Below are 13,405 nucleotides of genomic sequence, written 5' to 3' on the forward strand. Positions count from 1 at the left end.
ACAGCATTGTTATATTTTTATTTGATATAATACAAACAAAGATTAAAAAGAAAACCAAATGTTAAATATATTTTGAATTCCCTGTAATGGAGTCCAAACTATTAAAATGTTTTAGAAGAAAAAATATATAGATCTAAATACCAATGTTATTTTGATGAGCAATATTTACAATATATAAATTAAGATTTGCTACAAGCAACTATCAATTCATTGCCCCCATCAGAAAAATATTTTTGAAACCAAGTATCTAAAGCAAAAGGAAGCAAAGAGTAAAGACAAGAAGAATAGGCAGAGGAGAAGTCATCATTGCAAATGTGACTTTCAGTTAAATATACTTTCTTATAAAGTGGCCGGACAATATTTACAACATGAAAAGCACATATTATGCACAGCCTGTCTTCCCTTCTGACGTGGGTGGCTTCATTTTCCCTGTGTAATATGCCCTCCTGTCAGGACTGATCATCGGGAGATAGTTCATAAAACATGATAGATAAGTCTGGAACTAGAGGGCCCCGGGGTTGCAGGCTGTGAACTGGTACTGGCAGCTGGAGAGAGGGAAGCTGTGTCCTGGAGAGACAACTCGGATGGCTCTGCAGACGTGATCCGATCCACGATGCTGGACAAACAATCCAAGCTGGATAGAGAGCTTTTATCTGCGGCACATGCTAACAGTACAAGGAGGAGAGTGGTTTAAGAGAAGATTATCCCCACACAGACGGGCTTGCTTGTGCTGCCCTTTAAACGGTAGGTCAGCACCTTTGACAGCGTAGGTCAGGTGATCCCAGAGAGCCCGATGTAGAAATTTGCAGCAAATATCTAGCAATTCCTGAGGGTGGAGGTGTGTAGGAAGAAGAACCTGGTGATACTTCAAGCAAAAGTGAGTGTGTGTATGTGTGTGTGCGTGTGTGCTTCTGTCTGTCTCTCACGGTAATCTGGAGCAGAAAAATGTGTGTTTACTCTGCAGAAGCCTCCCCCATGAGAGCCATCACTTTCATTCCCTTTCCCAATACTACTTGGAATGACAGACTGCCATGACAGACTGAATTATGAGACCAAACAGCCCTTAAATGTCTCTGAAGTTAACAGTACTTACCGTTTGATACTTCGGGACAGTAGGCGCTGTCAAAGCTGCTGTTCTTCCTGGACCAGACGGGACTGTTACACCCAGGCTGTAACATAAAAACACACAGGCATATATTTGCAAGTCCTGGCAAAAGACGCCCAGACCTAGGGAGAGACCCTGTGAGGACCCGAACTCCGTAAGCTGAATGCTCTTAGTTCCCTCCACAGCGCTGATTTAGGAAGGGGCTGCTGCCTCCAAATTGCCAGGGCACCAAGGTCAATCTCTGTACTGCAAGACGAGGAAAGCAGAAGCCACGGGAAGACGATGAAATCCCGCAGCGGTGTGACTGGGTTAACCATGCAAAATGGATTGCAGTAGAAAGAAGCTGCACTAATTCTGGGAGAGAACGCTTTCCCAGGGCAAAAACATACCAAAACCTGGCAACAGTGGAGCAGATGCCCTTGAAAAGAAGGTATCAACATTTCCTCACAGCCAGGCCTCGGAGCAGGGATTGGGATCATGCTGGGAATTCTTTCTAATTCTTCACTGAGTTATATACACTTGGTGGCAGCTGTACAGCAGGTTCCATTGTAGTGTATTTAGGAAATAACAGAGAAAACACTTAACTGGTCATTGAACATAACCTAGGGTACATGTCAACCTTTTACTTTACTACCATGTTCATACAAATGGAAGCAGCTAGGAAATCTAACTGAAATCCTGTAGGAGACAGTTTTTTTTTTTTTTTTTTTTTTTTCATCTTTCTGCAAAGGTCCCACTGTACCTGTTTAAGAAGAGGTCTTAGGACTTTGCACAAAGACTATGGTAAGAGACAGTGGGGTCTTGAGCTGTGGCTTACCATGCCGTCGGAACAGCTGGAAGTGGGGCTGGTGGGCTCCGAGCAGCTCTGTCCTGGCAGGCTGTAATAGTTCTCCACCTGCTCCCTCAGCAGTTCCTGCAGGCTTTCGATGTAGCGGATGGCATTCCTGAGGATCTCCACCTTCGGGAGCCTCTGGTTGGGGTTGGTCGTGGTGCACCTCTTGAGCGTCTCGAAAGCTTGGTTGACCTTCTTCAGGCGTCTACGTTCGCGCATGGTGGCGGCCTTGCGTCGATCCATCGTAGAGGACTTCCTCTTGCATGCTTTGCAGGCCCACATGAGGCAGTGGCCAGCCTGGTGATGGCCAGTAGGTGCGCGCACATGCTCTTCATCCTCCGAGCCCTGCAGCTCAGCTTTGTGTGCTCCGAAGGATGCCACTCTGGGTTCAAACTGGTCCCCAAACTCACCTTCAGGGGAGGGGATACAGGAGCCTTCATAGAAGTACTCAGCAGGTGAGAACTGGCAGCCGTCCATCATGTCCATTCTTCAGACAGGCAGGTGTGATACCTGAATTCAGCAGAGAGGGTTTGCCTGGCTGCTGCAGGCCGGCAAACCCAAGGGGAGCTCCGGGTTTGGGATTGTTTCTCTGTAATTAACAAGGACAGGCGCCTGTTGGCCAGGGTCGGGTGGGTGGCTGAGGTTGGGGCTCTTTATATATTCATGGGGGATGGGAAGGGAGGCTGGTCCCTGTAACTGGGCGTTATTAGCATATCCCACCACAACCCCCACAGGGGCTGTCTGACAAACCTCTGTCTTTCTTCTAGAGACAATTTGCTGTTCACTGGCCCCTTTGACACTAATGATTTTACTGCAGCCCAACCTGCTCAGTGGCCTTCTGGATAAATTAAACCAAGGGATCACTTAAAGGAGAAGGGTGGGGAGTGGATTCTTGAAATTGATTGCACTTTAACATAATCAGTAGCAGCACTGTGGTAAGACAATAAGCTCCGTATTTCCATTTGACACCCAAAGGGAACCTAGCATCTGTATCCTGAAGGCCAGGAGTCATCTCTTTACTCTTGGGTGCTTGGTTCTCATTTTCATGAACTCTTCCTGAAGAGATTTTGTCAGTGTGTACCTTGCTAATAGTTGCTAAAATGCTGAAGTGACATTTTCATTTATGGAGTGAACCTAGAGTGTGCTGCTGTTTCAGAATCTGTGTGGTAAAGACAGAAGGGGTAAAGTCCTGTTGAGCTGGTCGTTCCGTGGGTGTGACCATAGCTGGAGTTGAAATGGTCTGGCTCCGGACAGAGGGCACACTTTTTGTCTGCTGCTCTGAGGATATGGCCTCAGGTGGACCAGGTGACCCTCTGGCATCTCTCCCCTTCTAGCTTTCTTCCTTCCTTCCTCACACCCTTGTCTGTTGCCTATTTCTGTCAGGCCTAGGCTAGTACCTGCACAGGGAGATTTCCACGCCAATGGATGGTCACCGTTGGACAGTCACCGGCCACAGTCTAGTTTCTCACAGTAAACTCCCCTTCTAGCCTGGAGTTTCTTCTCTCCAGAGTTTGCTGCTCCGCCCTATCATTTCTACAGACTAAACAGCCAGCCAGGCTTTGGGGGTCGCTAATTTTCTGCTTTCAGGCCAGCTAACACCGTTACAGATGGGTCCCAGCTGGCAGCACAGCGATCCTGGGCTAGTGTAAAATTTCCAGCTCCTCTAACAGAGTGGCTTCACACACTTCGCTGACAAAAGCCTTTCAGAAATGCAATTTGCAGACAGGCCTTTGAAACTTTGGTGAACTGAAGACAAAATGGGGGAAACTACCATTCATATAAAAAAATAAAAAAAAATAGCCCATTCCTCAGCTTTTACGATTTCTCCTCCACTGTTAACCCACTTTCAGATCACGTGAAAGGGAAGATGCTGCTCATAGTCAAGAAATGCCGTTGCTTATGTTCGACACAAGTATTCTGGGGCTTTGGACCTAGGGTTGTGGCCCCACTGTGAAAACGGACTGTTCACAGTTCAGAGTGTCATCCAATTAAGTAAGTGCTGTGGATCAAAAGTGACTCTGTGTGTGTATGTGTGTGTGGGGGTGGTGGTGGTGTACTTTCTTTTCTGTTCTGATGATGATGATGGTGATGATGGTGATGATAGTGGTGGTGATAATGACTCAAAGTAATTTTTCTAAAGCAACCACAACTGGCTGATTGGGCGTCTAGAGGGGCCAGATAAATTGTGCCTGTCTGTGTAGGAAAGCACTCCAAGCAAGGCACCTACAAGGGTAACAGTGTCTGCCAGTCACTGCACTTGAAGCTGTGTCTGTCTCTGTTCCCTCTACCCACTCCTGTCATCTGGAAGGCTTCTTCTGAAAAGCAGGTCCCGCCTCACACCACAGGGCTACTTAATCATCTGGCAAGTAGAAAATCAATCTGTGCTTTATTGGGACCTAATTAGAAATGTACACCTTTGAAATGAATACAGTATCAGGACAACGCCACATAAAAAAGCTATAACCCGGAAGGAAAGGTTCCTGCCTTATGTATGTGGATGCATCTGATTGAACCCGGGGAGCCTCTGTGACGCTAATTTAGAGAGGTAGACATTCTCACCTCCAAATCACAGCAAGAGCCACTGAGGGGCTTGGGTCAGCCACAACACAACACAGAACTATCTTCTTCCTCTTCCTGCTTTTTCCTCTTCCTCTCCTTCCTTTTTCTTCTCCCCCATCTCTCTTCTTCCTTCCATCCTTTTTTCCCTCCCTTTTTCCTCCCTTCCCTCTGTCTCATATTTGGGCTAACTAAAACACAGTAGTGGTGTAGATGCAAGCTTGAAGCAGAAGACAGGGGTTCTCTCTTGCTTGCCTCCTGGCTGCTTCTCAGGCAGTCCTCTTGGTATTCTGTGCAAGTACCTAACAGCTACTGTCTTGAATCTACCAGGCATGGTTGATTTACTATTCTTCACCATTTCCACAGATTAACTCAGTACTCCAAAGGATTCTGTCATTCTCTCTCTCTCTCTCTCTCTCTCTCTCTCTCTCTCTCCCTATCTCCATCTATATCCATCTATCTATCATGTGTTTATTTATTAATTTATTTTAAGGTAAACTTTAACTCTAGGGTTAAGTAATTTTTCCCTGTCCACAGGATTTAAAGTAGTCTCTTTATCTTTAGAGACGGCACTGAGCCCCTGGAGGTCCCTGAGTTTGCATCATCAGTCATTCGCGCTCAGCCTTGCGTTCCACGTTTTCCTCAGCTCACCAAGTAGAAACTGGAGTCTTTCTTGACTCCTGGGCTGGGAAGCCGTTGTCACTCAGGGGCCTTTGTGAGTAACAGGAGTTCTCAGAGGTTAGGGCTGTCTTTGGTAAGGTGATCGCAGAAACAAATTTGCCAGAGTGCAGCAGCAGGCAGAGTGGAACTAAAGAAGCAGGGAAAACATAAGCGCCGGGGCAGCTTAATGAGCGCTGCTAAGGAAGAGAGGGTCCAGGTTGAGGGCCCATGGGACTCAAGTGCTGAAAATAGGATCTCAGAACACAAGAATAAAAAATGAGACGAAACTTTTAAGACATTGCCACAGCCACAAAAAAAGGGGGGATCAAAAACTCGAGGTAGTCTGCAAAACATGAAGAAAACCCACTCCTGAGAGACGCCAATGTATCCCCTGCCACTCAGAGATGTCTGGCTCTTTGTTCTGTGTTCTTCCCAGAACACACCAGGAAAAGAAGTGTGGAATTTGAGTGAACCTTATAGCAAAAGACAGAACAAAACAAAATCGGGGAAATGAAAAATGGAAGTATAGGAAACATATTTGGTTCATACAAAAAATACACAGACACAACGGCAGATGTCCACATGCACACAGGCACGCGCACAGCCATGCGCAGGCGTGCGCACAAAAGGAAGGAGGCCTTTCTCTTACTTCTGTTCCTACCTGCAGAACTCTGGTTCTGCTGGTTGTAGATGACTTCCCAATGTGTTAAACAATTTTAAATTGTTATCAGCTCTGGGAGCCGGGCACACCTATGTAAACACATTAGTACCTGCCAGGGCTGTGAGAAGAATTTGTGGACCAGACAGCTGAGGAAGACGGTGGCCTCTGCTTGAATTTGAAGACTCCCAGGAGAGATCAAAGGACTATGTAGGACATTTAGCAGCTTTGAGAGGAGAGAAAGTAGCCCGTCTCTTCATCACTACCTTTGTTGCTGCACATGGCAAGAACATTTCATCCCACAGGAATCAGGCTTGCAAAACACTTTCTTTCTGTAGATAGAATCCTCTAGGACTGAGAATCATTTTTGAAAGATTTAATTAGTTTGTGGAACTGAATGGAGGATTCTGTGGAAGTAACTACCATGTCATTGTTGTTACTAATGATCCCACAATAAGATACATAATATTTAAAGTCACATGTTTTTTTAAGTCTTTATGTGGTAATGTGAAAGAAAGGGTCTCCAAATGAAGAAATGAGATAAATGTTTCCAAAGGGTGAGCATAAATGGTAGAGGAATGTCTTTATAAGTGACTTTCAGCATCTACATTTTTCCTGCTCCTCTTAATAGTTGTTGAGAGCCCCTGAATTTCTGTCCTCCCCACCAAGAAAAAAAAAAAAAGAAAAAGAAAAAAACGAACCTCATGAAAGAGTTTTACAGAAAACTGAGATCATTTGACATGAGCAAATATCCCCAATGTCCAGGCTTAGAAGTCCATGATCCTGGTACAATTATAAAAGTTGGCTTGAGAGAGCTTATTGATATTTGATATCTATGAATTTTTTCAGTAATAGCATAACAGAAAACCACTCATTATTTAATATTTAACATTATATGAATCTCTGGGAAGAGATTTAGGTTCAATCCCAAAGCCCTTATCTTTACCAAGTTATTACGTCTTAATTTTCTGCTTCCATAGTCTTGTTTATTTTGGCTTTGGCCTCGGTTAAAGATTATCATCATTAATATCAAACAAAAACAGTTTAATCGCAAACACACCAAGGATTTCATTGGAAAGCCTAACATGTCATCTATAGCACTGAGGGTCACATGAACTCTTTGGAAAATATTTTCTCTATTTAATGAAGAGTCTTCATGGGCAACTTCACTCTAAACAATTTCTCAAGTTACCTAGCTAAGAAAGATAGAGAGGATTTGGTTTGCAAAGACTGAATAAAATCCATCAACGAGGAAAGACTATGAATTGATAAAAGCATTCTGCTGCAGAGTACTTCACAATACAAATCTTATTATAAATATGTGTAATTCTAAGGCAAATATGTTCAGCAGATCCAGTTGTGATATGCTAATTGCACAACGAATTCAGTGTTTGAAAATACTGGCATAGAAAAACATTTTAGAGCAAATCCTTTAGATGTCAAAAATATTCAAACATATATAATATGTACTGTTAATAAAGACAGAGAGCACCCAGTTAGAGTTATACATATTCTGGTTGGGTAATTTGACTAGTGACTACATTGGTATTTAGATCTGAAAGTTATGCTGTAATTTAAAGTTTACTGTCTAGCTGCTCTTTGAGAAGGAGGTTTGTGGAAACAGTTGTCAGAGACAGCCAAATGATTCTACAGACCGTAAGATGTTCTTATCTTTGCCAAGGCTTCTCTTTCTGGGTGCAAAGTAGCTGAGGGCATAGTCTTTTGGCCATTGATAATTTGCCTTAGTTTTGAGTCCTGACTTTATACTCACCAGATGGAGAAATATTTGCACTCAAAGAATTCTCTAAAGTAGAAGCAGTAAGTGCAGTTTTTGATGGTTGTAGTTGGATTACATTAATACAAAACTAAGGATGGCTTATCCTTTTCCTCAGTATGATTACTCTCCCTAGCTGGAGTCAGTGAAGACAAGAAACTACAGATTTGGGTGACATACAGATTTGGGTGATAGCCAATTGAGATTTACTAATATAAAGAATAAAGAATGGATATTAGTGTCAGTTTGCTTTTTTTTGATGCAACACTTAGCATGTGTTAGCTTTCCGACTTTTCACAAGCCCATGAGACATGGAGTACCCTCCCTCCCATTATTTTATAAACAAGGGAATCAGGACTAAACAGGAGCAGAGTTGGCTTGGGTTATACAGTAGCAGTCTGGATTTAGTTTAGGTAAAGAGGCCTCTCAGAGACTCAGTAGTTTCTCATACAACACAGCCACCTGCATCTCTCAAACATTTTAAAAGGAATTATATGCCAATGTGGGTTCCTTCAACCGAGCTTTCTGAGTTTTGAAGTATTTTAGAAGAATCCAGACTTTTTCACATGATCGGAAAATAAATTAGTTACAGATAGAGCAGAGACAACCAGGGCACCCCAAATCTAAAATGCTCCCAAATACAAATACTTCCCCCTACCCACCCACCCCTCTACTGACAGTTCATGCTCAATATATTTCAGGTTTTGGTTGGATTTCTGGGTTAGAGACATTGAACCTCAACATTTCTGCAAGTATCACCAACTCGGAAATATGGAAATGTTTCCAATACCAAGCATTTTGGATAAGGGATTCTCAATATGCCAGGAAGGATTTTAAAAGGTTACGAAAGAGAGCTGCCTTGTCTGCACGGTGCGCTGCCTGTGCTGCTCTCTGGAACGCCTGTATTATTCAGCGGAAGGTTAGACACGGAGCTGAGCTGGGAAATGCTGGATTCTGTTTGAGTTTTACATCTGAGCTACAGAGGTGTGGGTGGCGGCCAAGGCACCATTTACAGAACGCTAGACACAAGGCACAGTTTAGCAGAAAGGGCAGGCTCTCCTCGGTTTTCCTCCCTGCTGTGTTTCTTGGTGGTCATTTTTTCCCTGAGGTTACAGGATAAACAGACGCGGCACACGTTGTAAAATCTTCATGGAGTAGAGCTCCTGGGGCTCCCTGATCTCTCTGGGGCTTTGCTGTTTGGTCCAGCTAAGAGGTTTCATGTGTGTTGTTGTTGTCTTTTGCTCTCAACCATTTAACCCTTCCATCTCTTGAAGCATCTCCCCCCCTTCAAAGACACCTACCCCTCTTCAAGTGACAGTTTGCTGCCTCCTTTTATCTTTCTGTTTGGAAAATAAACTCAAACCAAAGAGCACTTGAAGATATTCCAGCCCGCTGGGGGCAAGTCTAGTTCAAGAAAACTGGGTATCAGTCCAGTTGCAGCTTCTGGGGTACTTCAGAGCTACACTTGGAAACAGCCTGGAACACCAAGGAGTGGGAGAAAATAAACAAATCGATTGGATATAGTTTAGGAAAATGAACAAAGAATTCTTTTTGGAAAGTTTGAAAGATTTTAGTATATTTAAAATTAAAATTCAAAGTAAGTAAATCCCACTCAAATCACCAACAAGAGAATAGTAAGAAAAGGAAAAAGAAAAAGCCATGGAAAGGAGAGTAGAGATGCTTTCTGGATATTTCCCCCTACTAATATCAAATGAGAGATCTACATGGAAAAACAGAATGTCCAGCTTAATTGGAGACTATGGATTGCGACTATGGCCTAATACTCATTTTCTTCCTTTTAAATTAGGCTGAAAGAAAAGCCTCCAATAAGTTAGCATATGTGGTCTAAGTTAAAACATGGCTATTCTTTAGTTTTGTGCTCATGCCCTCATGTTTTTTTTTCCAGTTAAATCAAATTAAGGCCACCTTTGTACATGTAGAAACTTATTAATATTTTAATATTACAATATCAGGATCTTCACACATTTTATATACAATGCTTGATTCCACATTCAAAATATGTTCTTTAGGTTTGCATAAAAACGAAAATACTAAGACTACTTTTACAAAAGTACATTAAATACCATTAGGATTAAACGTTCCCACTTTGATTTAGACAGGAATGAACTTCGTTTGCAATTGACACGAAAGGGTCACATGATCGTAATAAAAGTTAATACGTTACAAAAACCAACCTGACTAAAAACAAAATTAGGATTCTAGAGCTAAGCCACTAGCGGTTTCAATATAATAATAATAGCAATCATAGTGAAATCCCCAAAGTGAAGGACTTTCTTTCACTTGAGGTGGCCAGAGCGTTCCTTTTGAATGTGTCTCTTGCCTTTCATACACTCTGGGGTCTGTGAGCCCTAACCTAAATGGTTAGGGGAAAAGGGGTCTTCCTGCTGAGTGAATGCTGGCTGAGTTACTTCTCCACCTCCTCCACGCTGGGGACTTTGCGTTCCTCGGAGGAAATACTGTCCACGATGGAGGAAAGGCACTGAAGGCTGCTGGACGCTGACGCATCCACGCTGGCTCCCCCTGAACACAGGAAACAAACACACACAGCGCCTGTAGTGCCCCGCAAAAGGCCACCGAGGCCACGCGGGAGGACTGCATCCCCGACAGAAAGGAAAAAAAAAAACAAAACAAAAAAAAAAACAAAAAACAAAGCGCCAGGTTTTGACCCTGCATCTCTGAGCTAGCATGGAGTGCTCACTGCTCGGCCAGAGCACCTCTGTGCTGTGCTGAGCCAAATGCTTCCAAAGCAGCCCGGTGCCCTTTCCTTTATGTTACCTTCCTTAGCAGTTATCACGAGCCCCCTGGAATGATCTGAAACACTTGGCCACTGGGGGCTGCAGGTGCGCAGGAAATCTGTACCCTCAAGCTGGAAGGAAAACCAAAGCAACGGATTAGGAAAGAAACAAATTCCGGGGTGGGGGCTAAGGCGTGAGGGGTGGTGGAAGGAGGAGGCTTGGGGGCCCGGGGACCGGGTGTCTCCTCTGCTTCCTTGGGCCAGACAGCATTTCCTGCTTAGGGCAAGGGCTCCGTCTTCTCGGGTCACTGGGGGTTTATTAGAGAGGGCTAGGGCCAGGCAAGAAGGGGGTTGGGGAGCGCCAAGCAGGTGGAGGTTAGGGCCTCAGGAAGGCATTTAATTAGCCTTTACACTTCCCTGCCCTGGTGGCATCTGGGCTTACAATTTCTTGCTTGGGTCTGTAGCTGTAGGGTTCCACCCCGAGCTCCTGCATTTTCTCTTGTTGATCCAGCCGGTGCAACAGGTCCTGGAGACGCTCGATGTAGCTGATGGCGCTCCGCAGAATCTCCACTTTGGGCAGCCTCTGGTTGGGGTTGGCCACAGTCCGACGCTTCAGTGCTTCAAAGGCCTCATTGATTTTCTTTAGCCTCCTCCTTTCGCGCAGGGTCGCTGCTTTCCGTCGATCTGTGGGGGCAGATTTTCTCTTGCAAGTCTTGCAAGCCCAAATCAGACACTGGCCTGGGCAGTGGGGAGGCTGTAGGCCGGGGGGAGCCAGAACATGTTCCTCTCCACTGCTGTCGCTCCCGGCTTCCTGGGGCATTTGGTCCTGGCAAGGGGACAGGGTGCCATCACTCCCTGGATACAAAGGAGAGCCCTCTGCCACTTCTAATGGCTGCAGAGTGACATTTTCTCCATCTAAGTAGAAGAAGTAGGAGCCAGTTTCGAAAAGGTCCATCATCATGTTCTCCTCCTTGGCCTCTGACTGCTCTGAGCTGGGTGATGGACTCAAAAACCCAGGAGCCACCCAGATGGCATTTAATTAGTGCGGTGACATAAGTCGACCCAGCTTTATATATAGTAGCTACTGAAACTCAATCCAACTTTTAGCTGTCATGGAGCATCAGTCTCCCAAAGTGATTACAGCCAGCGCTCACTAGAACATCTAGTTTGAAAGAAAACGGAGAAATGTCATCCCTCAGAGTGATGTGACAGCCCGTATGACAAACAGGTTAAAACAAAATACACACAGAGTCCCATCACCAAGAGGAATCGGTGCTTCCATTTTGGAGAGTTTAGATACTGACCTGCTAACCAGGCAACTTCAAAACAGCCGGGAGCTAGCACTGCCCTGTGCCCCTCCCTCCAGGGTTCATCTGAATTCTAAGTATAGACTCATGATGAGAGATTTCATAGGCAATAGCCATTGCTCCAAAATAGCCTCATTAATATTTCCAGTGTGGTTCAGCTCTTTTCTCTGTTCTGCCTGTCAAAAAAAAAAAAAAAAAAAAAAAAAATGCTATCCCTGTGATTAAAACCATTACCAGTCCTTCAAAGGTTACACATGACTACATGACTTTCAGGCCTCAGCCTCAATACAAGCAGGTAAATAATCTCTTTCCTCTCTTTTACTACATTTGTATGATGATGTGGGAGTTGGGGAGTGGGTGAAGGGTGCTCACATCCCATGCTACTGCATGAAATGACTTGGGATTCTCTCCTAATGACCTTCCTGGCTACCTGTTATTTTAGAGAGTGGCAACTAGAATTTAAATTCTGCTTCCTTCTCCAGTTGGAGCAATAGCATATAAAGTTAGGAGTGAGATACAAGAAGGATGAAATAATTGTAGCAACCCCCTTAAAATAGTTGTGTTTAAAAGCAAGACACGCAACAGTTGCTTGATATTTCAAGTGTATATTTGGCCTCATCCCAAGTGCTTTTGTTCTGCACCATTTTTTTAGTATCTCACTATCCATTGACTCTACCATAGTTGGTTGCTAGGATTCAAATGAGAAAAGAAGAAGCCAAGACACATGCAATGAAACAAATGTCTTTTTTTGCACTATGTCCATAGCCCAACACGTACCCATGCCGTTTCCACTGAAAAGTTCATGAAGCATAGAGGGCTCCCAGATTTCAAAGTCTCTTGCAGTCCTAGCTGGACTGAGTTTTATTACTGTGCCTAGGGATAGTGCTGTTTAAGATGGTAGTGGTTGCTTTATCTAGCTTGAGGAAGGGGGTCAATGAAATGTTATTATTCATATGACTGTGAAGTGAAGTTATCAGGGATAGCATAAAATTGTGTTGGGACTAAGCTTTACAAGGCGAATAAACTACAGTTAGTGTTTTTTCCTCTCTTTGGTTGTCTATTCTTTTCTTCCCTAACCACTTGTTCCTCTTTCTTTGTTTTTCTATCCTTCCTGAGAATTCTGGAAGGAATACTTCCACTACCAATGAGTAGTTTTTAGGACTAAGTTCACATGTTATAGTCAGTGCCCACAAAAGTAGATAGAGAGTACGAGATCTTATTCTTCTTCAAGCACTTAGGATGATAAGTTGTATCCCTTGTGGCATCCTCTTTCAAAAACTAAACTAAATATTAAAACAATAAAAGCAATGCAAAAAAATCACTATCATATCATTTGGTGATTAGTTAAAAAATTAACTCAAGCTGTTTTGTTTATTCTGGAAGGTAGTTCTTCACAATCTACATTGAGACCTGAACACTGAATCTTAAGTTTGAACTATTTTGGCTGGTTTTGTCTATTTGTCATTGTATAGTCATGCAATTCCTTATCAAGCCAGAAAACCATCATTAGACATTGGGGTGGTACAAAGCACTAAGAAAAGGAAGGAGAATGTAACACTTCTGTGTCATTTCCTGCCATTTCTATCAGCTGTCTGGTCACTAAGATTAAGACCACAGGCTGAATGCTTCTCCAACTCAGGGTCCAATCTAGCTTTTTGTATGGATCACGAGTTTTTGTTTTCAGCTACATGTTATGATATCTCTTATACACAGAAGAGGAATTGAAAAGTTAACTTTTGAACAGTGGAATAAACAACG

General features: G+C 43.7%; 2 protein-coding genes across 2 annotated transcripts; both read right to left on the reverse strand.

The window, feature by feature from the left end:
* Nucleotides 1–249: 249 nt before the first annotated feature.
* On the reverse strand, nucleotides 250–2,423 carry Myf5 (myogenic factor 5). The gene is made up of 3 exons (XM_021663730.2): nucleotides 1,923–2,423; nucleotides 1,094–1,169; nucleotides 250–665 (listed from the first exon to the last, which is right to left on the reverse strand). The coding sequence occupies exons 1-3, from the start codon at nucleotides 2,421–2,423 to the stop codon at nucleotides 475–477; spliced, it is 768 nt and encodes a 255-aa protein (XP_021519405.1). The 3' UTR covers nucleotides 250–474.
* A 7,089-nt stretch (nucleotides 2,424–9,512) lies between these two features.
* Myf6 (myogenic factor 6) lies at nucleotides 9,513–11,320 on the reverse strand. The gene is made up of 3 exons (XM_021663731.2): nucleotides 10,783–11,320; nucleotides 10,382–10,472; nucleotides 9,513–10,126 (listed from the first exon to the last, which is right to left on the reverse strand). Exons 1-3 carry the CDS (start codon nucleotides 11,299–11,301, stop codon nucleotides 10,011–10,013), a joined length of 726 nt encoding a protein of 241 aa, XP_021519406.1. The 5' UTR covers nucleotides 11,302–11,320; the 3' UTR covers nucleotides 9,513–10,010.
* Nucleotides 11,321–13,405: the final 2,085 nt, after the last annotated feature.

The sequence above is a fragment of the Meriones unguiculatus genome, chromosome 2 (assembly GCF_030254825.1).
Source record: "Meriones unguiculatus strain TT.TT164.6M chromosome 2, Bangor_MerUng_6.1, whole genome shotgun sequence".
In the NCBI taxonomy this organism is placed as follows: domain Eukaryota; kingdom Metazoa; phylum Chordata; class Mammalia; order Rodentia; family Muridae; genus Meriones; species Meriones unguiculatus.